The 27,475-nt window shown below is 40.6% G+C and overlaps 1 protein-coding gene and 1 long non-coding RNA gene across 11 annotated transcripts in view; one reads left to right on the top strand and one right to left on the bottom strand.

The window, feature by feature from the left end:
• Positions 1-6,673: 6,673 nt before the first annotated feature.
• On the bottom strand, positions 6,674-27,445 carry LOC103563417 (uncharacterized). The gene is made up of 3 exons (XR_547876.2): positions 25,637-27,445; positions 11,253-11,332; positions 6,674-8,126 (listed from the first exon to the last, which is right to left on the bottom strand). It is a non-coding gene; the product is annotated as an uncharacterized lncRNA (long non-coding RNA).
• PNPLA4 (patatin like phospholipase domain containing 4) overlaps positions 27,167-27,475 on the top strand; it is a 134,034-nt gene continuing 133,725 nt past the window's right edge. For 4 of the 10 annotated variants that reach the window (XR_011536098.1, XR_011536100.1, XM_070605442.1 and 1 more), the window contains exon 1: positions 27,188-27,457. Coding sequence is in view for 3 of the 10 variants with exons in the window: in XM_008538781.2 (XP_008537003.1) it covers positions 27,193-27,224 (32 nt within the window). In the remaining 7 variants the exon portion in view is untranslated. Of the gene's footprint in view, positions 27,458-27,475 lie in introns of all 10 variants that reach the window. The other 6 variants (XR_011536094.1, XM_008538777.2, XM_008538784.2 and 3 more) reach the window with 3 other exon arrangements.

The following is a 27,475-nucleotide window of genomic DNA, read 5'->3' as shown; positions in this document are numbered from 1 at the left end:
TTGTTAAATGAAGGGCTTTATTCTCCAACCAACATCTATAAAAGTTTGCCAATTTTATTTTTGAAACAAATGTTATGAAAGACCCAAACACAAGAAACTGACTCACAAGGACATGTGTCCCATCAAATAGACAAGAAAATCTTTTTAAGGAAAAAAAAGATGATGCTATGCATGAATGTTTTTTATGAGTTTTTGGAAACACTTAGAAAAAAAATTGGAAACCAATGTTGGGGTGCTGACCAACCGCACCAGTGTCAGACATTCCACAGAATTCCCATGTGGGTGTACACATGCATGATGCAAGAAGGAGATTCAGCATGTTCATCTGATGACTGTGCTCAGTGTGACACAAATCATGGTTTATGAGCTTTCATGGAATGACAACAAGATGCACGCGAAAATGCATGGAGCACATTTGTCACAGAGAAATTACACAAAAGGGGGAAAAGCCATCTGACGGGAAAAAAAGTTGAAAACATATGGCAAAGCAGTATTCTCAAACACAGAATAGAACTATAAATAAATCAGAATGCAGTGGCGAGGTAACAGAACAGATATAAGGCCCCACAGAAGATAGCACTTCCTTGTAAAGAATTCATTATCCTGAAGGAAATTAAATAGAGGTACTTTATTTTAGACAGAAGAATATTTCATAGGAAAATGTCAGTGCCAAAACAAAGATATTAAAAAGGAAACAATGTGAATTAGTGTGCCTACTGTCAGCCATACTTTTCTCTGCGAAGAATTTTTTATTATTTGTATTAAGTACTAAGCTTGTCAAGAACAACAAGATGGGGTGCCAGAATAAATTACTTGGACACAAAAGTCCAGAACAGAGCCTGAGAGGTAGCAAGGTCGCATACAGGTATGAATTCCATGTAAAGATTTGGGGGAGATGTCCATCTGTGAAGACTGGGTTTCGTTTTTATTTTTTTGACCAGGGTCCCCAAACTGCTCTCCGAGTATGACTGAACGGTTAAGTGTATCAAAGGCAGGCATTACAGTCTTCTGCACGGGCTTTAGGCGTGACAGGCACAGGGTGGCGCACTGGCTGTGCTCCTCCCCGTAAAGTGAAGCTGGTTGTGTCCACCCTGAGGGCTGCTGAGAGGGTGCAGTGAATTGCTGGGTGGAAAGCAGCAGGAACGCCTCCTGCTGAGAGGGAGAGCTGCCCTGTCAATATTTGCCTTTCATTTTATCTATCATTGTTCCCTTCTAGAGAAAAATGTATTCAAACAAAAATTCCTAAAGTTTCCTACTGTAGGGAGCATCTTAATGAGCTGTAGAACAAAAACCTCATACCCAGGTGAGCACAGGTCACTAGAAGGCGTCACTTGGAAAAGACAAGAAGAAGGAGAAGGAGTATGGGGAGAAGAAGGAGGAGGAGGAGGAAAATAAGAAGGAGGAGGAGGAGGAAGAGGGGGAGGGGGAAGGGGGAGGAGGAGAAGAGGAGATGGAAAGAAGAGGAAGAAGAAATAAAAATACAATAAAGTAATAATCATAAGCAGCTGAAGTATACATGTGCATACAGTGAAACTGCAGTGAAATAAATTTAAGTAACTAGACATTATTAAACCCTGTTGTTTTTAAGCTACTTTATGTTTTGGTTTCTCTCTCTCTCTTTTTTTTTTTTGGGGGGTGATGAAGATTGGCCCTGAGCTAACATCTGTTGCCAATCTTCCTCTTTTCGCTTGAGGAAGATTGTCCCTGAGCTGACACCTGTGCCAATCTTCCTCTATTTTGTATGTGGGACACCACCACAGCATGATTTGATGAGTGGTGTGTATGTCCACACCTGGGATCTGAACCCATGAACCCCAAGCCCCTGAAGTGGAGAGCACAAACTTAACCACTATGTCACCAGGCCGGCCCTGCTACTTTATGTTTATAAAGCATCTTCAAATGATCTCTTGTGAAATTACAACATGAGATAGCATATTTTACAAGTGAGGGAGCTTTACACTTAAGGGACATGCCCAGGTCACACATCCGATGGAAGGCAAAACTGAGACATCAACTTCAGTCTCAGGAAAGCCAGTCTAGTGTGTTTCCACTAAATCATGCCACTCAGGAACTGCTCAAACCAGAACCCTCCACGGCACTTTAAAATACATGCTTTTTTAAAGAACCATATACCCCCATCCAGTGAAATTCTATCAATGCACACCTAAAGAAAATTACCAGCTCTCTCATTATAGTTTGGGTGAAAGTCCCTAACTCATTTACATGCTCTTGCAAACTCATAAAAATGGGAAAGTTTTTTTTTAGAAATAAGTAATTCAATATTGAAGCAAAAATTATAGATGTTGATGTTTGTGCTTATTGTTCATGAAAGAAAGTCACCTCTTTTCCTTCAAAAGATAGCCCAAGGCTGAACAAGTAGTCAAGTCTTTAAAGTCTGTCTGCAGTTGAAAGGAGATTTCAGTAACTATTTCCTGGCCGAGATGTAGTAGGCACATTACAAGGTATTAGGATACACAGAGGAACAGGATAAAATCCAAAATCTGTATGTAGACAAGCAGTGATATACATAAATATATTGATGTAAATAAGTAGTGATGAACCAGTTGATACATTTTATAATGGAGGATCAAGAAGACAGGAAGGAGGGAGCATCTATGTCTGCCTCAACTAGTAAGGACACAATTTGAGATGCCAACGCAAAGGAAGGGCGACTTTAGCTGGTCTAAAGCACCAGTGGGGGAAATTCTAGGCAAATAAGACAGGGGAGAACGGAGGGCATGCTCAGAGAAGCAAACAGTTTGTGCAAAGGCAGAGAGGTACAAGAAAACTCGCAATCCTTGAAAATGGAGAAGGTAAATTGATTAGGTGCTTGACACATAGGAGGGTGGCAGGTGAAGAGAGATGCTGATAGAGAGTCAAGGAAGGACATAAAAAAAGGGGCTCTTCTTATAAGTGCCCACCAATGGCTATCCTTTTATTATTATATTATTATTACTATCTTTTAATTATTTATTTTAGTTAATTTTTAATTTCTACTTATTTATTTTTATCTTTTAATTTGAAGATCAAAGATCAACATTTACAGAGAGAGAGAGAAAGGAAGAAGGAGGGATGGGGAAAGGCAGAGGGAAAGAGGGAAGGAGAGAGAAAGAATGACAGAGATCTTCTAACAAGATCACCAGATGCTGAATACAAGGTTACTGGGGTTTACAGACAGAGTAACATGGGGCACCTCACCATCACTGATAAAGACTCCACCAAGAGGTGAAGGAGAGACAGGTGTTCCTGATCTCTCTTTGGAAATACAGGTGACTAAACACAATCTGGTCTTACGGCCATGCCAGTGAGATCATTCCACAGGGTACAAGTATCACTGAGAAAGACCCCAGAGAAGCACCAGGCAAAGACGGGTGCCAAGGGAGACACTGATGGAAAAGGAAGTACTTATTGGAATCTGGACACATGGAATCTGATGGAGGGTAAGCTGGGGTGGGGGGCAGGGGTTTCTAGACAAGGAAAATTAGCTGAGCAAAAGCCCTGAGGACAAACTGCTCCTAAGGTGCCCATGACCTACACCAGAAGTGATGAGATGTGGAGTTGATCAATTTTAAGAGAGTGGAGATGTAGCGGAAGGATGCCCTTAGATGCTACGACCTTGCAGTGATGTGACAGTAAGAATCAGAGTCAAACAGGGCTGGGGGAGCAAAGTGGCAGGAAATGCGAATTTGAATAACTTGAGCAAATATCGATTACATCATTATCAAAGTCTTACCACTGCATGAGATCTTGGAGATACAGAGATGGATGCAACCTGAGCCTGTCTTTAAGGAACTTACAGTATAACAGAGATTCATACCAGAAAGCAACCACATTCCATGCATGGAGTGACATCACAGAGCTTAGAATGAGGAAGCCTGGCAGAAGACATCATTTGCGAAGTGGGTGCTGTAGGGTGAGGAGTTAACAAAATGGAAAGAGGAGTGGGAAACAGGCAGTTAAAACCAAGGGAACCACATGTGCAAATAAGGAATTCATGAAAGACCGAGGCCATGGAGGAAGAGTAAATAACTGACTGAAACTCAGGGCACAGGGACAGAAGCACCGGATGCTGCTGCTGAAAATGTGGCCAGAGGCCAAGGCTCATCAGACTCAACTAGAACTGGTAGACAGCAAGTGATGAAAGCAAAGTTCTCAACCAGGAGGCATCATGGTGAATAAAAGTATGGGTGTTCGGATTATACAGCTCTTTGATTCTGACTGTCCAATTACGAGCTGCATAACCTTGGGAGAGTTACTTAACTTCAGCAAACTTCAGGTTCCTGACATCAAAAAAGAGATAAAATGTCCACCAACTCTCACCTAAGCTGTTGGGCAGAGTAAAGGATATCACGATGTCTAGTGTTTAGTGGAATACCTGGCTCAAAGTGAGTGCTTAGTCAATCATTCCTAAAACTATTAAAACTCTACACATTTGGACAAAAAGAGGGAAATATGGGTTCCTGTGTATTCTAGAGCATGAGTTCAAGTTAGAGGCACCTGGCAAGGTGCAGCATCCAAGTAGGTGACCAACCTGTGCCGGCACACAGGAAGGGGCGGGCTCGTAGTTTAAAAGCAACACAAAGGCCAGACGTGCAGTCTGGAAGGCCAGGGCAGGAAGCACATTTCTGGATCCAGGATACAAGGGCTTACAGCCAGTGGCTACAAAGAAACTATGCAGTCGGCCAAGATAGAGAGTACAGAGTGTTTGTCATTTTAAAACAACCAGAGGATTAAATTACATTTAAATACAATAAATTAAGGTTCTAATCTCTAAAAATCATCCATCACGTTACACCAAAATGTGATTATTCTACTTGGTTTTTTTGTTTTTGTTTTTATTAAGACAATTTTTTAGAGCAGTTTTGGGTTCAGAGTAAAACTGAGAGGAAGGTACAGAGATTTCCCATAGACACTCCACTCCCACACATGCACAGCCTCCCCAGTTACCAACCAGAGCGGTACATTTGTTACAATCAATGAATCTACAGTGACACATCTTTATCACCCAGAGTCCATAGTTTACACTAGGGTTCCCTCTTGGTGCTGTACATTCTAGGGGCTCCGGCAAATGTAGAATCACGCGAATCAATCATTATGGTATCATGCAGACTAGCCTCACTGCCCTAAAAATCCTCTGTGCTCCACCTATTCATCCCTCTCTCCCCACAACCCCTGGCAACCACTGATCTTTTTACTATCTCCATAGTTTTGCCTCTTCCAGAATATCATAGAGTTGAAATCATACAGTGTGTACCCTTTTCAGATTAGCTTCTTTCAGCTGGTAATATGCATTTCAGTTTCCCCCATGTATTTCCATGGCTTGATAGTTTGTTACTTTTTAGCACTGAATAATATTCTATAGTCTGGATGTACCATGGTTTATTTATCCATTCACCTACTGAAGGACATCTTGGTTGGCTTCCAGTTTTGGCAATTACGAATGAAGCTGCTACAAACATCTATGAGCAGGTTTTTGTGTAGACATAAATCTTCAACGCCTTTGCACAAATACCAAGCAGCATGATTGCTGGATCGTATGGTGAGAGTATGTTTAATTCTGTAAGAAACCACCAAACTCTCTTCCAAAGTGGCTGATCCATTTTGCATTCCCACCAGTAATGAATGAGAGTTCCCTTTGCTCTACCTTCTCACCAGCATTTGGCACTGTTAGTGTTTTGGATTCCCACCACGCTAACAGTCGTGTAGTGGCATCTCATTGTCGTTTTAATTTGCATGTCCCTGATGACACATGATGTGGAGCATCTTTTCAAATGTTTGTTTACCCTCTATACTCTACTAGTTTTAACGAATGGAGATCCTTGCAGTGTAACAGAGGTTCTGGATGGATATGAAAGGTAAGACACTGTGTTTACAGTCACAAAATTTTGCTTTCCTTACAACTTTGAGGTTAATGGGATTTGAAAGCAGGTGGACCTTCTGCCCAGAGAAGGGCAATAAAATCAGATACCACACCAGAGAGGAGCTGCCACCTGCATGGAGTGAGGGCAGCACCCTGATTTAAAGAGGCTATGATGGTTACTTGACAGTTTGGACAAGGACAAACCAATATAGCCCCAGAGTCACTAAACCCTGCAACAAATTTTATTAAGCTTTATCTGAAATCTTGAACTTAGCAGAGCATACAGGTCTATGAAATACAAAAGAATATTCACGATTATTGTGAGAATCCAGTTTTCTAGGAGAAGGAAGCCACATCTCTACTAGAATCTTACAAAAAGGCTGAAGAAACAAATGAATTCTCAGGTCTTGCACTCACCATAGACTCCATATCAAGCCATTTAAAAAACTGATTCTAACAAGTTCCCCACTGAAGAAAGGTATGCACCATCACTATCGCTAGAGCGGCAGGCAGCTCTCAAAGTGACAGTTCTCAAAATTAACTGAATATACTGATTTCCTCATCATTTTGAAACCTGGAATTGATTGTATCATGGCTATTATAGTATAGATTTTATTGAAAAAAAGTTTTATTCTTGGGAAATGTAATTCAATTGCTTGTGCAAAAGCCAAAATGTATGACTTTTTTTTAATCATCTCAGAAATGTCTGTTTGGAAAATTAGAACTGGACAATGGCAGAACCACCTGAATCTAAAATGCAACATTTTTTTGTGATTAAAAAATATGAAGGACTGAAATACAGAAATAATGGAATAAAGATTATTCAGATGAAATTTATTTTGAAAAACAGAAATATAATCACCTTTATTCAAGTCATATGAAATAGCTACTGCTATTGGTAAATTGTAAAGTGAGTTATTTGCAAGATTTTCTTTACAGGGGGTGGTGGAGACCAGTGGATATCACTCCCCTTCTTCAAGCAGAAAGGCGAAGAAAAGATCTCTGAAGAAATGCGAGGTGGGTTAGTCAATTCTGGACCTTGCCCAGGGCTAATTTCAGGGAGATTTTTCTCTAAAATCTGGTTTTTGAACAGAAATGTAGTTCCAAGTCTCTATTAATTAAAAACAACAATGTTGATGGTTTGGGAGTCAGAGAGCTAGCTGTGTAATGGGGCTCCCAGGAGTCTGAGGTTGCCAAGTGGTTCTTGCATCATATGCTGGCTGGAGATCCAAAAGGAAGCATTTCATTCATCTTGTAAACCGAAAAAACAACAGAGCGAAATACCTCAGTGATGTATGGCTGATACCAAGATTAAAGGGGTTGATTTATCCTTGGAGAAAAATCCCCAAAGTGGTCTGCAAACATTATGAATGGTAAAGGCGTAGAAGCTGGTGTGTTTATACAATGTCCCCAGTCCCCTGATAACCGCATAACTTTATCAATGTGTGCATCATGCTGGTATAGAGATGACACCGCTTTTGATGAGTAAGCAAGGCTGGCGTCTGGGGGCCATCTGGCGCTTTATGGATAGGCACAACTGAACCCAGCCAGGTGGTACAGACTCTTTTGGACCCACACAGGGAAACCAGTAACTGCTTGATATCACAAAAGGCACCTTCCTGTTCAGGAGTCCAACTCTCTATACATACTGCTCTTTTTCTTTACCATGAACGTGACACAGTGACTCAGAAATGGATCCCTTCATAAAAGAAAAACAGAAAGTCTAATGGACTCAGGAAGGCTGAGAGTTCCTATATTTTGGAGTTGACAACTGAACAGCCTCTTTGAAAAGGGCCGTCACTGATGAGGCATTCTAAGTAGGTGACAGTGGCAGTAGCGATTCACTTTCATTTTTTATGCATGCTGTGACTGTCACCCAGATATTGAGCCAGAATTTTCTAGGACTTCTTAAAATCTTTGCAATAGGTCATCCTTGGTTGAGCTCATGATCACGTTATTCCAGAAAGTGCATCCATGAAGCTTTGGCCATTTCCATGTTGAAAGACATTCCACACTGATCTGATTGACTCAAAATGAACTTCGATGAGTATGACTGTTTCAGCATCTGCAGTAGAGTCATTAAAACATATTGATTGGGGCCGGCCCCGTAGCTGAGTGGTTAAGTTCGCACGCTCTGCTTCAGTGGCCCAGGGTTTCACCGGTTCGGATCCTGGGTGTGGACATGGCACCGCTCGTCAGGCCATGCTGAGGTGGTGTCCCACATAGCACAATCGGAGGCACTCACAACTAGAATACAACTGGGGGGCTTTGGGGAGAAGAAGAAAAGGGAAAAAAAAGAGGTCTTTTCATCACAGAAAAATTAGGAAATTCTCTCAGCTTAAGAATCTCATGCAGCATCCTGCTTACTTGCATGGTGTCCAACAGGACTCTAAAGCACTCCCTGAAAGCCCAGAGCGGACACTACACTCAGCTCCTTTGTAGCAGGAAAAGAGCCTCCCAAAGTTCCTCATCAACTGGAAGACAACATAATTTATCACCCAAACCGCAACACCTGAGAGTGAAAGGGGACGGGCTAATCAGATGGGCTACGGAGGAACTGTCCAAGGTAAACACGTGGTTACTCCAATTATCGGAAAGAAGTTTGTTGGTCCAATTCAGTCATTTTTGCCCCGACTACACATTAGTATCATCTTGGGAGAATACACACACACACAAAAGCACATACATAAGCCTATATGCACATACACACATTTACATGGATAAATACAGATGCTTATCTATATATGTATACTTAGATGCCTAACCCCTACTCCAGACCAATTAAATAAAATTTCTGAAAGTGGAGTGAATCTCGGGCATCAAAATTTTTTAAAGCTCCCCCAAGTGATATAAATGTGCATCTGGGTTGAGAAGCACTGAACTGCATAATCTCCAAAGCCTTTTCCAGCTCTCAAATTCTGGGATCATAATTCCTGAGAATAAATTTACAGTACTTGCTATTGTCAGTTATATAAGTGCACACTACTCTCATTTCTAGAACACAAAATCTTTAATGCCAGTAAGATAATAACCAACATTTATGAAGAGTTTACAGTTTACCAAACACTTTCTCAACATCATGGGGATTTTTTCCTCACATTAACCCCATAAGAAAGTCGGGTTGGTTATTATTATTATTGACTTTCCATAGGTGAGGAAATTGAGGCTTAAAAGGTTAAATATATTGTTACAAGTCATATACACAATGAGCACATGGAACAGTCAAGCCCATGTCTTGACTGTAAACTGTAGCAGACAGCAGCAGGTGCATGGGATTCCTACTACATAGGTTTGAACTCCACGTTGATCCTTATTAGCTTGATGAGCTCAGATGAGTTGCTTAACCTCTCTATATATTATCTCCAAAATCAGAACAATACTGATACTTGCTTTGTAGTGTTGTTAAGTATTGCATGAGATTTTACATGGCAGGCCTTAGCACTATACCCAATAAATATTAACATTATTATTATTAATTATTATTACTACTATTACTCTTCTTCTCCTCTTCCCGCTCCCTTTATTACCATAACTACTCCTACGACTAGAATTAATAATAATAATCCCTGTTATAGGCAGAGTAAATGGTCCTTCAAATAGACAAGCTTAATTACAATAAAACCTTTTGAGCTAATCTTTACCCTCTTCCCACACAATCTCCCAAAAAAACAAAGTGAAACATGAATAACCTTCAAATAACACCCCATATGCAACCAGACACCCCAGAAAGGTACTACCATTGAACTCTGGTCCTCCTTGGTCTATACAGTAAACAATCAGACTCTGGGAAGATGCTCAGCTGGATTTAGAAACATGGGTGACTAGCAGCCTTGGGGATGTGCTGCTTGGATCTGCCTTCCAGAAAGAAGTTGTTGGTCAGCTGCAAGGAGTGCAGTTGGCAGGCTGCCTCCAACTGCAGCACCTGAGGATCCGCTGCCGTGTTCAAATTGAGGCCACACTCTTCTTGGGGAAGCTGCCAGCCAGTGGTGGAATATGGTCATCAGCACTACGGTCTGGCCGTTTCTGCCCAATGTACTGCTACTCTATGGGGCAATCTTTGCACTGGAGCTCCCCGTGGACCAGCAATGCAATCTGTGGCTCTTCCCACCTAGTCCTCCTCCGCTCCCCCACCCTTTCACAGATATCAGGTTACACGGTGCTGTGAGGACTTCCCGGCCGGCCGAAAAATAACAGCCCAAAGCACCCTCATACATTTCAAACAACCTTGCCAAGGGCAGTGGGGTTGTACCTACTCAACTGGGAAACAATGAAAAAGATAAATTCTGAGGAAGTGTTTTGTTCCAAAATTCTATTATTTTATGAGTTTCTAAGAGTTTATTGATTTAGAAAGTTCTGTGGAGTTATAAAATTGGCTGACGTCTATCTTTCTAATGGAGTGCCTACAACATGCAGCTTAAGGAAAAAAAGTGATTATGGATCATGTTCTATTCATATCATCTTTGTTTTGCAAATTAAATTTGTTATGCCACATTAGCTCAAAGATATGAATATTTTAATAATGCCAGATCTATAAGTTGCAAGAAAAATGAATTAGAATTTTAAAATGTATTCAGTTTCAAGGAATTGGATTTCTTGAGGGTATATTTTTCATCTAAAGAGAGAAAAGGTATTCTAAATTAAGGTTTTTCTATTTTAACCATTTAATTTCATTCTCATTTTAGTAATTCATATTTTCCAACATATTTAAAACATTAAAAATAATCAAAAGCTTCATGCTAAATGGTAAACTATTTTAAAATATTAGTTTGATCTAGTAATCTGTTTTTAATATTAATATTATTATGGTGACAAATAGTATTCTATGCTCTTTGCATATATTAACTCATTTGGCTTCAGAAACATTTATAATTTTAAGTATAATCATTATCTTCTTGTATATATTAACAAACATCTTATAGATTATTTTGATCTGGTAAATTAAATGTTTTTAATGTTAATAGTGCTATGGTTTAGGATAATAACAATATGATAAACAGTTCTTACGATGTGACAAACAGTATTCTATGCTCCTTACATATATTAATCATTTAGTCTCATACACATTCTATAATTTAGGTGTAGTCATTATCCATAATGTATAGACTAAGGAATTTAGGAACAGAGAGGTTCAGTAACCTTCCCAAAATCACAAATCTATAAGTGGTATAGCCTGGATTTGAACTAGATGGTCTGCATGAACCAGGAAAAACAAATGCTGACTTATCTCAAGCCAAGTCAATTAAACTTCTAGTCTGTGAGTATGTGTATGTATGTAAATGTATCAATGCACATGCAAACTGAGTAATTTTAAATCGGACTGATTGGACTTAAACAAATGTATCTGAAGTTTAAAACCCAAATACATACATACGGTCCTTATCAAAGTACTCACCCTGACTATTCAAGGCACATTTGGTATGATGTGGTAGCCTGGACTCTTGTTCAAATGAGTCTCATATCGCTGACGAGCTCCTGGAAGCAATATAATAAATTAGCTACACAAAAAAATCAGTCTCAGCACCCAGACTTACCTGGTTTTAAACGAGACCTAGAATTTTCCAGTTGTGCATCAACCATTTTGTCAGACCTCTTGTAGTCGATTATCAGCAAGCATTCTTTGAGCACCTACTGCATGCCATTCCCTCTGCTAAATCCTGGGGCTTTTAAAAGGTAATTAGACTCTACTACTCTACTGAACTAGCAGGCATTCACTGTCTTGACTGTAGCCTAGAGAAAAAGAATCCAATTTACATCAAATGTTTATCATTTGCCTCTCTATGGGTTAGTCAATATAATATCCTAAACCTTTGAAGACAATTCCAAAAGAGCTCTCTCCTTTTCCCGACTATGATCTCGTTCCGATTAACACGCTTTCTAAATTCTTCACCCATACCCTGGAGTTCCATTAGCCAGTATTCAGCTTAGAGTCCTGTTGTTTTTACAGAAGACCTGACCCCAGGGACTGGGGAGGGTAGGATCCCATATTACCCTGTGCCACCCTCCATTAAAGGCTTAAGCTCCTGTCTTACAACAGCTTGCATCATCTTTCTCCCTCAGTAGGTGGCAGCCTACCTGTCTCATTCATTATGGCATCCACAGGGCCTGTGAAAATGCTAGCACACAGAGCACTCACCATCAATAGTGCTGGGTGAATACATTCAGAGAAATACAGTCATAGATAATGGAGGCAATTCATAAGCTCTTAACATGACGATGTTGAATAAAATACTTCCAATACCTGAAAGTATGAGTTCTCATAGGTGTGTTTAAAAACAATCTATCATATTACTTTATAGACATCCTTGCTCTTCATGCATTAAATACTTCTACCATTGAGGCCCATGGCATGTCATAATTTATACATTTATTAACACACAAATTCAAGCAGCTTGGTTGTTAAAACTGGTGGGAAGATGTCATTTAGGTGGTGACAAACCCTAGTAAATAATCAAACATCAATATCTAATATAATCTTTGTCCTCTTATCATTCACAAGTGGGCATCATTACGTGCTAAAATGATATTCCTGAGTCTGGGTTATTGATAAGATGTCTGGAAGCAAGATATGCAAAAAGGAGTCCAACGTACATTTAAAAATATTAGGTCATTGACTATATAATCAATTAAGTTATTGGCAGTTACCTGGTTAGGTCCTCTCACCCTGATGGCTTTTTATATAATGCTTTGTATTAAAATTTAGGACAGAAATCTCTAAAAGCAAATTACACATCGTATTTACTTATGTGTATGTGATATATATCATGCACATTAATTTTACATGGGTAGTCAACGTTTTGTTTCTCTAAATTTGTATTTGTTTGTATTCTCTAGATTTTCTATGACGAATATGTGTTTCTTTGGAAATAAGAAAAATATTTTATTTCTTAAAAAACTAAATTCTAACAGAAGAATTTACACTTTTTTGTGAAATAATTATTCCCCTTTAAGTGTGTGCACACATCTACACACATAGTTTTAAAACCTATTTTCACGTCCTAGAGGTTATGCTAGCAGTAGCTCTAATTATGAGAGCTGATGAACAGATAATTATCCTAGTTAACATAGAAATTATCTTATGCTTATTTTTTAAATTTAGTTTTCTTCACTAAAAAAATGAGCTCATAAAGTGGACTTAGTAAAGTAATGGCTATTTACATTTTAAATAAAAATAAACATTAAAAACAGTCTAAACAATCAACAAATGGTGCTGGGAAAACTGGACAGCCACATGCAAAAGATTGAAAATTGACCAGTCTTTTTCACCACACACCAAAATAAACTCAAAATGGATCAAAGACCTAAAGATTAGGCCTGAGACAATAAGTCTTTTGGAAGAGAATATAGGCAGTACACTCTTTGACATCAGTTTCAAAAGAATCTTTTCGGACACTGTAACTCCTCAGTTGAGGGAAACAATAGAAAGAATAAACAAATGGGACTTCATCAGACTAAAGAGCTTCTTCAAGGCAAGGGAAAACAGGATTGAAACAAAAAAACAGCTCACTAATTGGAAAAAAATATTTACAAGCCACTTATCCGACAAAGGGTTAATCTCCATAATATACAAAGAACTCACACTGCTTAACAACAAAAAAACAAACAACCCGATCAAAAAATGGGCAGAGGACATGAACAGACATTTCTCAAAAGAAGATATGAATATGGCCAATAGACACATGAAAAGATGTTCATCATCGCTAATCATCAGGGAAATGCAAATCAAAACTACACTAAGATATCACCTTACACCCGTTAGATTGGCAAAAACATCCAAAACCAAGAGTGACAAATGTTGGAGAGGTTGTGGAGAAAAAGGAACCCTCATACACTGTTGGTGGGAATGCAAACTGGTACAGCCACTATGGAAAACAGTATGGAGATTTCTCAAAAAGTTAAAAATGGAAATACCCTATGACCCAGCCATCCCATTACTGGGTATCTATCCTAAGAACCTGATATCAGAAATCTCAAGAGTCCGTTGCACCCCTATGTTCATCGCAGCATTATTTACAATAGCCAAGACGTGGAACCAGCCTACATGCCCAGAAACTGATGATTGGATAAAGAATATGTGGTATATATACACAATGGAATACTACTCAGCCATAAAAAAAGACAAAATTGGCCCATTCACAACAACGTGGATGGACCTCGAGGGTATTATGTTAAGCGAAATAAGCCAGTCAGAGAAAGACGAACTCTATATGACTCCACTCATAGGTGGAAATTAGTATACTGATAAGGAGATCTGATCGGTGGTTACCAGGGAAAAGGGGGGGTGGGGGGAGGGCACAGAGGGGGAAGTGGTGTACCCACAACATGACTAACAAAAATGTACAACTGAAATCTCACAAGGTTGTAATCTATCATAACATTAATAAAAAAATAAAAATAAAAAAATTAAAAAAAAACAGTCTAAACAAGCAACTATACTCTATACCCATTTGACTTTTATTCAGGACAGAATCTAATTCATCTATCTCTGAAATCAATAAGAATTCCACAGAGTAAAGGTAAAGAAGGAAAGAGAGAGCCAAAAATGACCATCATTAATCTAAGTTATCCTCTCTTAGATGTTTATATATTTAATTTTATATCGAGATTTCGGTCATGACTCAAGTAAGCAACACAAAGCCGTCCTTTCAGTGCAGCACGTGTAGATTCAAGTAGATGATAAAAATTTGATTTGAAAACTTTCCGCTTCTCTCTAGAGGTGATCTGGGAAAAGTAAAATGCAGATAGTGGAGGGTTATCTGGTTTCTAACTGGACTAAGGCCACATGACAGCGAGACCTCCTAGGTTCTCTCAACCCTGGGAATTGGGGCTTCCGGCTGGCAGCATCCTCTGTGATTTGCGATGTCCAGTTCCCATGAGCCAGCAGGGGGCACGCTGGAAATAGTTATAGACAAAAAACATCTCGAAGACGGAGGAAACCTATTTGCGCAGGCAGGTCGGATCCATCTGGCATCAATTTTTGTGGGATTATGCACATCATCTCAGAGGACAGATGACCACTCTTCTGAAAGCCACTCATTAACAAAGGGCAAATATTTCTGAGAATCTGCTGTGCTTAACTGCTATCCTTTTAATTGGGTTCCTTGAATAAAATCAAGGATCAGAAGTTTTCTCAACTGCAAGAGCAGTCAACAAATAACCATGGGGAAATGGATAATGATCACAGTCTCTCAACAGAGTACATACTATAACCAGCCTTTGTTGATTGTTTCCCATAATGCATTTAAGAGTACAGCTCTGAGTGCTGATGAACCTGGGATTCCTTCCTTTGCTCCCTTATTGGCCAGGTCATCAGGGGAAAGTGTCTTAATGTGTGTGAAGCCACTTTCTTTACCTCCTTCAGAGCGTTTATTGTGGAGACTGCGATGAGGAAACAGAACATGACCAGCAAAGACTCTGGCACAGTATGGGCTCAGTAACTGTGACCTGATTATTATTAATTATTGTTCTATAAAAAACATAAGCACAGGACATTTAATCAAGTACAAGAAGTGCAGCAGAAAACTCAGGAGTATTTGTCCAGCCCATGAGCTTCCAGGCCTTGGCACCCACCCCTAGTCATTCATCATTGGTTGGACCAGGAATGGATCCTGATACACATCTGGCCAATCACATCTTTTCCCGACCAGAAATATGGCTTAGGGGGAAAGAGATGCTACATTCTTTGTGCTGTTTGGCTGAACTGAGGGGCTCCCACACTTGGTCACATGCACCTTGAGAATCAGAGAAAGCAGATCTCCTGAGAGGAAAGGGAAATAAGAGATGCTAGATAAGAATCCACAAGACCCAGGAAATCCAAAGCAGAAGCACGGTTTCTGAAGGCTTTCCACCTCCTAGGCCAATCCTCCAGGCTTCCATCCCTACCTGGGTTCTACATTCTAACAATTTTTTTATCCACATACAATGATTTTTGCCTTTTCTCTCAGCAACCAAGGGAGTCTTAACTAAGGCAATGAATCTTAGGAACATACTTTTTTTAAAAAAAGAGTTAATTATTTTTTCATTTTATAAGTAGAATCCAATAATCAAGACATATGATTTCTGCTATGACATTCCAGGCACAGTAGAAAATTTCTTCTCTCCCCTTTTCCTCCAAGATAATATCTGGGTATATGGGAGAATATTTATTTTTTTCTTTCCATTCTTTTCTTTTCTTTGAGGAAGATTAGCTCTGAACTAACATCCACTGCCAATCCTTTTTTTTTTTTTTTTGCTGAGGAAGATTGGCCTTGAGCTAATATCTGTGCCCATCTCTCTCTCTATTTTATATGTGGGACACCTGCCACAGCATGGCTTGATAACTGGTACGTAGGTCTGCACCTGGGATCTGAACCGGTGAACCCTGGGCCACCGACGGGGAGCACATGAACTTAATCGCTGAGCCACGAGGCCGGTCCCAGGGAGAATACTTCTAAGCAGGGCTGGTTTGGTGGGCCCTAGGCTCAGAAGGACCCAACACTTAGTTTAATACTCTGCTGCTGACATCTTGAAATTCGTAATAATTTTATCTTTGAACTTGTGTTTTATAAGTGAAGTTCAAAGGGACACTAACGTATACACAAGAATGAGCAGAGGGGACATATGCAATGTGCATATCTGCTTTTCCTTGCCACCCCTTTCATGTACAGGGTCTGCAATGCCCCATGAGCACAGTATTAGGGTAGACCCGCAATGTGTGTAAGATCAGCTAATCTGAAAGCAAGCACAAGGTAAGTTACATCTAGGACTGAGTCAGCAGGGGCACTGCTAGCTTCAAGAGGACATGTTATCTTGGCCCAACCAGAACTTTCTTCAAATGCAGAAGGAAGGAACGGGTGTAGTAACAAACACAAACAACCAATATAGAACCCTATTACACCCTTTCTTCCTCATGTCACTTCCCTGTATTATCCAACTACTTAAGCTGAAAGTGATGACACGAAGAAAAGCAAAAGATAGAGTAACTCATAGTCCCTTTTCCTTTCAGTCCTTCTGTGTTCATCAGGTAGAGAGTGTTGGTGAAATGTGTGCATATGGAGGAGTGAAATGAATACAGTGGGTTAGTTCTGCACAGCATCCTCACTGTTCTGGTAAAAACAAAACATATATACATGTATGAGCTACAAGTTATGAATTGTGTGATTTGGGGGATTCTAGATCCTAATTAAATGGTCTGATATTTCTCTCCGAAAAGGGCATTATGCAATGTCAACATGAATGGTAAAATTCATGCCAATAATTTAAAATTTTAATTTTTCTTTACTTTGAAAGGCATGAAATAGCAGATAACAAACTCTATGACAAGTTGAGAGAGACAGACCATGGAAGTAAAGAAAAAGCTTTTAGTGGCACTTTCTCCCCCCTGCTTTTTGAACAAGGGTCCTTGCATTTTCCTTTTGCATTCGACCCTGCAGACTGGGTATCCAGCACTGTTCCTGGGACATTGTGGCACAGGTGGAGGTGGGACTTCTGATCAAGTAGCAAACAGGCCCTGTGCTGGTCTCTGTTGGCCTGGCTCGGTTCCTGGACTGGCATTCACTGAGATGTCATCTGGCATTGTGGACTGCCAGGTTTGTTCCTGATGCTAGAGTCCACGGTCCTGGTCTTTTGCCTCGGTTCTCAAATTCTACCAAGACTGCAGGTTCTGTATCCCAATCTCAGGGCGGCCCTGAATCCCACAGTCTCTCTATGACTGCTTGTCAGGCTGTGCAGAATCTTCTAGATCCCCTGATAACCAGCCTGAGGCTTATTTTAGCTCAGCTTCTCTATCTAGGCACCTCCCTCTCCCAAACCTGCATTATGTCTCTACTACCACATTGGCCAAACTGAAAACTTCTCCAGGAATTGTGGTTCTCAACACATTAGAGTCAGCTGGGAGTTTGTTTGTTTGTTTCCTAATATTGATGGCTGAGCTCCATCCCAGATTAATCAAAAGCAGCAGAATTAAGAACCACCGCACTAGGGTATCCGAGCTTCCCAAGGCTATATCTGGGAGAGTGGGCGTGCCCTTATCTCTGCAGGTGTCTACAAGCCCCCTCCCCTCAACCATGAGAAGTGGAAGAATTAGCATGCTGGTTTTCTCTCTGTGTTCCTCCTTCCTCCTCCCGATCCTCAACTGTGCTAGTGGGACGGATGGGTTTTTCTCCTTCGCTTAGGTAGGGACTTTCCCTAAATTACATCCTGAGTTCCCTTCATCCATAGGTAGCCAATCCAAATTAGTAGTCCTCATGCCATCACACCAGCTGATGTGGAGTCCATAGGCCTAGGGGCTGCATCAAAGCTTTGGGCATGAATGGTGTCACCTAGTCTGAACATGTAGAGAGAGAAGGGAAGAGACCCCAAGTCTAAGTCTTGAGAATTCCAATGTTTGATGGCTGGGTAGAGGATAAGCCTCTACAACTCCTGGGAAGGTACAGCTGGACAGGACCATTTCTCGCTTCACTTATCAACGTCTGTATGAAAAAGACTGCTGTAAACATCCTGTGAATGTACATCGACTTTTGACCCTGGCCCTGGGGAGGCAGCATAGGAAAGTGGTCAGGAAATGAATCCTGGCTCTGTGAATGACCAGCTGTGTCATCTCGAGAAAGTTACTTAGCCTCTTTGTGCCTCGTTTAGCCATCCTTAAAACATGAGCGCTGCTGGAGGTACCAACCTCACAGGGTTCTTAGGAATATTAAATGCATTGATATTTCTAAGGTGCTTAGAAGAGGCTAATAGTAAACACCATGCAGATGCATATTAAATAAATAAAAATTTGACTTCATTTCTTCCCTCTAACAATGTGAAATATAAATCAAATAAAAAGCACATACAGAGTTTTTATGCTGCATAAGGTATCACAATGATTTGACATTCTAGCATAGAAAGTAAAAAAAAAAAATGAGGCAAGAACCAAATGTCAGGAAAAATGTGTAAATGAAGGAAACGACCCATGATTTCAACAATTACATGTCAACATCTAACAAAAATAAAGCTTGGGTAGATGTTAAGTATGAGAAAAAATGGGGTCATTGAACTGAAGTGCTTGTCTCTGTTGTTACAAAGGTATCTCTCTTTTAACTTTAAGCAAAATGTTATGTTAGTTTCTTTTCTAACAGAAGGAAAATGACCTTTAACGTCTGCCTATGTTCATAGAATGGTGAGATTAAGTTTAGTTACATTTTAAATGTTATCTTATGAATGCTTCTATACCCTGCAGAATCGGAATTTTTTCTATGATAAAACTAGAAAAACGTGGTCATCTTTGGTGTCAACCTAATTTTCTAAAATTTGGAGTATGTGTACATGAAGATATAGAAAAATTAAATTTCAGAATTACAAAGAGCCCTCTGGAGACTGTTAAACTTACGGTACATTTAGGGTGTGATCCATCTTTATAGTTGCCTTTTAAGTGAGATGTGAATATGCAGCCACTCAAAGGACTATATTGTGACAAGTTTACTTTCTCAAGACAGCACTTCAAAAGCATGCTAAGAGTGGGGTCATGCTCCCCCAAGGTGAGGAGAGAGAGAATAAAATACAGTACTGGAAAGAAAGCTTAGTACTTAAAATGACAACATCAATAGGGATGATTGGCTTCCATGTGGGAACTTAGAATGCAAAACTAATAGTAGGCAGGTGCATCTGGAGATAGGCTTCCGCAAGCAACAGATGCTGTTGGAATGACTTTGAACTTGCCATCTCTTTCACTCACAGAGAATGAATCCTATGTTTTCATTATTGTAAATATATCTGCCTATAGGGACCTAGGACAGTTCATCAGAACTTGGGAATTTTTTTCCCCAGGAAAAATCAAATCAGTACATACATTTCAAAAAATATTGCCCCTTAGTACAATCACATTCTAATAGCCCCTACATTGCTGCTAGTTTTCTGAGAATTCAAGCCATAATAGGAGATCCTGAAACTACAGATGTCTTTTACATGTCAGCCTGGATCCTTTCAAAATTTCACTTTGACTTCCATTTCAGACTTCTGACCCATTTTTCCTGTTCATTTTGTAGTTTTCCAAATAGGGAACACACCTATATAATTTGGGATATTATGTCATTTGTGTCTTAGAAATTTAGTGAACATGTTGCAAAGAATAATTTTGAAAGTTTGTATTAATGGTGTATTTATTTATGGTTTTAAAACAAAATATGAGACACGTTAGTGGACACTCACTAAATGGTGACTATACTCTTTTCCAAAATGCTTTGACGTGAGAGATGATGGAAAGACTCTACAAAATGTTTTTGGTAGAAGGGCATTGTCATTATTGTCACTGCTGTCAAAAACAAACATTTACTAGCATCTATTCTTCTGACCCTACGCATAAGATAAGATTCTTGCTATGACTCTGGGTACCACAGCTTCCTACAGGGAAATTTACCACAGAGAAACCTCTCACCCCTTTACACTGACTTGGTGAGCAAGAGTCTTGTACCATCTCTAACATCCCAAATAGCCCATAGAATGCAAAAAAAACCAGACAAAACTATTGTGAATTTCATGCTGAACGTTTATGCCAAACAATATTTACTGTTCATCTAAACATATCTAATATTACAACTAACTTTTCAATGCACCAAACATCACAGTTGTGTTCTTATTTGTTTGGGGGAATGCTCACCAGATGAATAAGTATTATGCAGTTTTATATATCTAAAGGACTAAAGGAAATTTTCATGTTTTATATAGAGATTGGAACTGCATTTTTGCTTGTTTAATTCAACAAATATTTATCGGATACTGTAGGAGAAATGTTGACTTAGACTGCCAGATCTCTTCCTGGGGAGGCTTCCCAACTAACTCCATCTGGACTTGGCAATGCTTCCATTCATTTTTGTCCATGCCTGCATAACATACACTCATCCCACCATGGGCTCACATCATTGTATCACAATGTGCTGTTCACACTGACGCTTCCAGGGACATGCATGCGATAAAAACAGAACCAGCAGGAGTCTTTTTCTAAGTTTGGGAGGTAGGCAATGAAAGAACTTTTCTACTGATATGCTAAGAGGATGTGGGGCTGCCAGCAGCCTCCAGGGATGTCCTGCCTGAAGAATGAAACTAAGAAGAGAAAATTAGGAAATGGCACAATGGTAGCCTGACAGCACCCATCCTGTGCCTGATCTAGCCATATCTGCCCTACCTCTAAATTTCTCGATTACTTGAACTATCAATTTATTTTTGCTTAAGCCAGTTAGATATTTGAAATAAGCACACTAAAGATTCCCATCTCTTACAGATATTTACTATGCTTGAGCTACCTTCTAGATGCTGGTGAAAACCAAGTACAAGACAGCCCCTGCCCCAAATGAATTCTAAACACAGAAAGTGGAGGCAACCGCATCTCAACGGAAATAAAAGGTCATAAATGCTATCACAATGCCTCATGCATGGTAACCAAGAGGAGGGTGTGCTTAATATTGACAGAAGGTGGTTAAACGTGATCCAAAAGGATATACCGAAGGAGCTGAGTCTGACTTAGGCCTTGAAGAATAAGTAGGGCTTAATAGAAGAGAAAAATGTGAAAGTACATTCTAGCAAGAAAAAACAATGATCTAAAAATGGACAGTTTAACTTAAGATTTTTTTTTAATTTTCCGATGCCTAGTCCAGTCTTTGTCATATATTAGACACTAAATAAGGTTTATTTAAAGAGTGAGCAAAGGCATGAAGACAAATGATTAGATGATTTATTTGGCGTTAAGACCTTGGTCAATGACGCTGATCCCCTTCTATGACATTGCTCCTAACGGAAATTGCCTTCTCTTTACAATAACCTACTTTATGACATAGCTTCCAGGAAAAGGAGTAATCAAAAAGAGTTCCTGCTGTAATTGACAAATGGAGAAAGGGCAGCTTTAATTAATTGCTAGAATTACTTTCCTTTCCAGATGTGACCAAGTTCCCTAAATGCTATAAATAAATACATACATCACATTTATTAAGGACTTTCATCATTTCTTTTTAGTAAAGTTACAAATATCTAAACAGGAACACCAATTATAAATTCTGACGAAAGTGAAGGAATAACAAGGTTCTGAGACTCATGGTGGCCAAATAGCACACCGCTCAGCAGTTAGTAACAGGTTACCATTTCATGAATTCACTTTGAACCAGTGTAGGGAAGGAAGGCTGTGTACAGGCTGGGATTAGGGAGACCTGGGCTGATAATCTCTGCCTCTGTGTGGCTGTGGGAAAATTGTTTTAACTCTAAATTCTCATCTATTGTATCACCCTACCTCTCATCATTGTTGTAAAAGCTTTATGAGACAATGTGTATAAAGGACTGGCATGTAATGGACAGCCAACAAGCAGTAATTATTAATAATAAGATTCCAGTAAATAGGAGTGGATGCAAAAACAAAATAGACCAAAATCCTTACTTTGTGTCCTTGAACTGAGGTGATTAGATAATTGGATGTTTTAGCAATTAGGGTGTTTCTTTTGACAACAGTATCAGTAATGATTAAATCCTGTACTGCAAATTAAAAGAGATTATTTTGGTGAATTTGATGATGCATAAGGCACAAAGCTGACATTCTGTTTATCACTCAACAATATCACTTATTTGACACCGATATTATTTCTGCAATAATCCCCTCCACTGTAAGAAAATTATTTGAAGGATAACAAGGACTATTTCCATCCATCTGTACAATTGTGGACCATGAGCAGCCAGCTCAAGGGCAAAGTTGTTTTACAACAAGGTATACAGGGTGGAGAACACAGATTTTCTTTTATTGGGCTTTTAAAAATATTTAGGACTCCATAATGCATTTGGTACCCCACTCCCACCACCACCCCACAACATCACCACCTGGCTACCAAAGATCTGAACCCCTTTTCTATAAAATATATTTTTTAAGTATGAACATTTTGAAAGCTTATCTGTTCTATCTTACACTTATATAGAATATCAATTGCAAGCACTGTAATTAATTAATTCTAATACAAGAAAAGAAACACTCAAGAAAATCTTTAACATCTCTATTTTTCAGCTCAATGTATAATATTATATTTGGAAACTTTCACATGTTAAAATAAAGCTTATAAATAAATGTTACATTTAAAAGATGTTTCTCTTTAATAGGCATAACTTGATATTTAGTTTCTATGTCATGTTAAGAAGACCTATAGATTATTATGCATTCTCTGATATATCCAATCATAAATAAATACATTTCTTTTTTTTTTTTAAAGATTGGCACCTGAGCTAACAACCATTGACAATCTTTTTTTTTTTTTCCCTGCCTTTTTCTCCCCAAATCCCCCCAGCACATAGTTGTGTATTTTTAGCTGTGGGTCCTCCTAGTTGTGGCATGTGGGACACTGCCTCAACTGAGTGGTGCCATGTCCACGCCCAGGATCCGAACCGGCAAAACCCTGGGCCGTTGAAGCGGAGCGTGTGAACTTAACCACTCAGCCACGGGGCCAGCCCCTATAAATACATTTCTTAAGGATGTCTATTTTGAATTGTTTTCAGACATTATCAGTCTTTTGAGCTATATATATATATGTATATATAACAAATATATATATTACATATATAATTCATATTTTTTAAAGAAATATTCTTCCATTTAGAAAGGATTCACCCAATGTTCCTTACATAGTGGATTCTCTTAGCATATTTCTAATACAGTCATGAGCTGCGTATGATGTTTTGATCAATGATGGACTGCATACACGATGGTGGTCCCGTAAGATCAGTACCATACAGCCTAGGTGTGCGGTAGGCTATACCATCCAGGTTTGTGTAAGTACACTCTACGATGTTCACATAATGACAAAATCACCTAATGAGCATTTCTCAGAACGTGTCCCTGTCGTTAAGCGATGCATGACTACAGAGAGAAATCAGTCAGGTGCAATGGAAAAAGCACTCATATTAGTGAGAACTGTTTTGCTTGCAAGATTTAGAAACTCAGTTCTAACTAGTTTAAGCAAAACAAACAGAAAAGGGTGAATGCAGTGGGGGAGTGAGTCAGGGATGGGTACAGCTACATGCACAGGCTCCAGAAATGCCACCACATGTAGGCCTGCTTCTCCCTCTCTCTCTCTCAGTCCTTACTCCCTCTAAGCTGCCTTCATTTGGGGGCTGGCTCCCTCCCTCTCCACGTAGTGGCGTTCACTGATGACTGCTTGTGCTTTGTCCTTAGAGACTGTGATCCGTGGGAAGGGATGCAGCCTCTTTCTCTACAGGTTCAGATGGATGTTCTGCTCCATCATTGCAACAGAATTCTCAGAATTCTACGGTGGTCTCAAAACAAGGGGATGCTTCAAGGAGGCACAGAGGGCAGGCCAACATGAGTCATTACCTCCATGGCGCTGTGGAAAGGGCGCTGTGCTGTGCTCCAACAGCGAGGCCACATTCCCCTGAAATTTAAAGTGCCTGCGTCTTGTCTTTACAGTTCATCAGGATCAGCAGGCAAGACTCTGGGAGGAGGTGATGGAGATGAGGAGCCAGCAAGCAGGAGGGAGGACGAGGGTGTGGCAGGGGCAATGATGGCATGCTCCAGAGAGGCATTAACACGTGCTAAGAGGCCAAGATTGGGAAGTAAAACCACACTACTTAAAGAGTAGACTGGAGGGGCTGGCCCCGTGGCCGAGTGGTTAAGTTCGCGCGCTCCGCTGCAGGCGGCCCAGTGTTTCGTTAGTTCGAATCCTGGGCGCGGACATGGCACTGCTCATCAGACCACGCTGAGGCAGCGTCCCACATGCCACAACTAGAAGAACCCACAACGAAGAATACACAACTATGTACCGGGGGGGCTTTGGGGAGAAAAAGGAAAAAATAAAATCTTTAAAAAAAAAAAGAGTAGACTGGAAGAGAGATTAGACTCAGAGATTCTGAGATAAGGCCCTGTCCTTGGGGCAGAGGTGTGACAAGTGTCCCTTTTCCTGTACCTTTCTCCTTCTTGATGGGATACATTACAAAACCTTGAGGGAAGAAGCTGGGGACAGGGAAAAGGGCAGCCAGGCTTGGGGACTCTGTTTTTGTGCCAGGTGCTCTTGTAGGTGCCTCCTAGAGCCAAGAGCTTCCCACCCTCTAGCTCAGTGTGCACACCCAGAGCACCTGCGTGTGGCTTTGTACTAGCACAGTATCACCCCTCTGTAACTATACATCAGATGTCTCCCTGCCCACTAGCTTCTACAACTCCGATGAGGAGGAACTGAATCCTTGTCAACTTTATATGCCCTGTTACCAGCACAGTGTTTGTTATACAATAGATGCTTAATAAATGTTTGATAAACGGCTCAATAAACCAGTTCAGAACCAAATTACTAAGCAAAATAGAGAAGCAAAAACAAGCAAATTAATTACTGAAAATTTTTCTTTTTCTTTTTTTTTTCTGCTTTATCTCCCCAAAACCCCCCTTGTACATAGTTGCATATCTTAGTTGCAGGTCCTTCTAGTTGTGGCAAACGAAAATTTTTCTTAAAGGATAATTAAATTACTACATACTCACATCACAAGAATAATTTACCCAAATCCAACACCCCAAACAAATAGTTATTAATCATATACTATGCACCAAGTGTTATGCTTGGCACTGAGATTACAAAGACAAATGTGAATGAATCTGATATTCTTCCTCACCTTTGGGAGCTGAACTTTTTAATTAGTTGCATGTAAATACGATACGAGGTAGAAGGGAGAAAGGAGGAAAGAGATTGAAGTGTGAAGAATTAAATTAAGGAGGCTTTTCAACACTTTCCCATGAGACTTAAATTTGGTGGTATCTCACTTATCGGCAGGTGTGGTAACAATGGATGATCTTACCTTTCCTTTAAGCAAATGATCCCATGGTCTTGGTGTTTATCCAGGCAGCCCGGTGACAAATTTGTCATCCGTCTTCTGAATCAAGCTGCTGGCAGTGCCCAAATACAGGAAACAGTCACTCTGCCACCACCATACCAGATTCTGGCTCATGGACCTTGTCTCTCCTTAAACTTTCAATGCTGCAATACCACTTTAAACCAGACGGCCCCACGATGAGTTAGACCAAAGCTCCACCAACTTTAGTACACATGGCAATCCCTGGGGATTCTGTTAAAATGGAGATTCTGGGGGCCGGCCCGGGTGTAGTGGTTAAGTTTGCATGCTCCAGTTTGGCAGCCCAGGGTTTGCAGGTTCAGATCCCAGGCACAGACCTAGCACAGCTTGTCAAGCCATGCTGTGGCGGTGTCCTACATAAAATAGAGGAAGATTGGCACAGCTCTTAGCTCAGGGCCAATTTCACTCACAAGAAAAAAAAAAAATGGAGATTCTGCTTCAGGAGATCTGATATGAGGCCTGGGATTGTTCTTTCCTAATAAGCTTCCTGGAGGATGCTGTCACAGGGAGCTCACACACTCCCACAGAGTTAGAGGACAGTGGAAGGATGAAAGAATGAAGAGCTTGTCCCTCTCTATTTCCTTGATGTGCACTTCACCTTCCCTTCACTAAATCCTAATGGCAGAAAAGAATTCACAGAGTAATGGAGTTGTGCTGGGCTCAAGCATTCAGTTGTCTTCCAGATCAGCTGTCTCAGAAAGCTATTTATAAGAATGACAAACAACATCTCTTCCTTAGTCATCACATCCAAAGCTCCCACTTGCAGAGTGCTGCCAGCCAGAACCTAGGTGCCTGGCACTCTAAATAGGGAGAAAGAAAAGGCCCAAGGTGAGGGTCATCTGAAGAGCTCCCCCTTCCTCTCTGCTTTGCTTAAGGTAGAGACACTTGCATTTTTCAAATTCTCTTCTGTAGATTCAGTGAGAGTAAATCTGTCCTTAAACAAGGGAACTTGGAGAACCTTCAACCAGGAAATCTGAGAGTTCTCCAGGCTTGCTTTTAGGATTACACAGGGAAGACATTGTTTAAGGGAGAGAAAAAATTGTCTGAGTCCGTTGAATCTGCATGGGGATGTCGGCTGGCTTGGCCACCATTTAGAGCTGCTTCTCAGGTCTGTCCAGAGCCGTGGTGACCAGACGAAACTGTGCCTGTGTGTTCAGGGCCCGCTTTGCAACATGCGCTTTTACAATTCAGTGGCAACTCGGATTTTACCATCCCATGTTGCAGCTGAGTCACCTGGAAAGCTGAGAGATTATGCGACATGCTCAAAGTCACACAGCCTAAGGTTCACTGAGATGAACGGGCCCAAAGCCACAGTCCCGCCATTCCAACAGTACTTATGGAAAAAATCACAGGTGGGTCTTGACAAGCTGCCGGACCACCCAGCCCAGCCCAGCCTTTGGATCCCGCCCTTAGCTACACCTGAACCGCCCCGAGGGTGGGGAAAGAGGAACCACTTCCGGAAACAGACTTGAAAAGGGCTAAGCACTTCCGGTGCGCAACAAATGAAAGTCGTTCAGGGTCAGCGGACTCGCAGGTGAGGACTGGCCCGCAGGCGGCGCTAAAAGGCGCACAGGGACGAAAACGCATCTCTAGGTATCGGAAAACAGCATGACTGGAGTCAAGAAAGTTCTGTCCCTTACCCGCACTCGGGACACCCGGGTCATGCGGCCGAGTGCGCGCCGCCATATTGAGTTCAGCGGTTTAAATAGAGCAGTCGGGGCCGAGAGTACGCCCGCGTTGGCTTGGTGATGTCACACACCCGCGCTGGTAGGCCGGCCCACAACC

This window comes from Equus przewalskii, chromosome X, assembly GCF_037783145.1.
Source record: "Equus przewalskii isolate Varuska chromosome X, EquPr2, whole genome shotgun sequence".
Lineage (NCBI taxonomy): Eukaryota > Metazoa > Chordata > Mammalia > Perissodactyla > Equidae > Equus > Equus przewalskii.
Note: the sequence above shows the minus strand (reverse complement) of the source record. Positions and strands in the feature narration are given on the sequence as shown.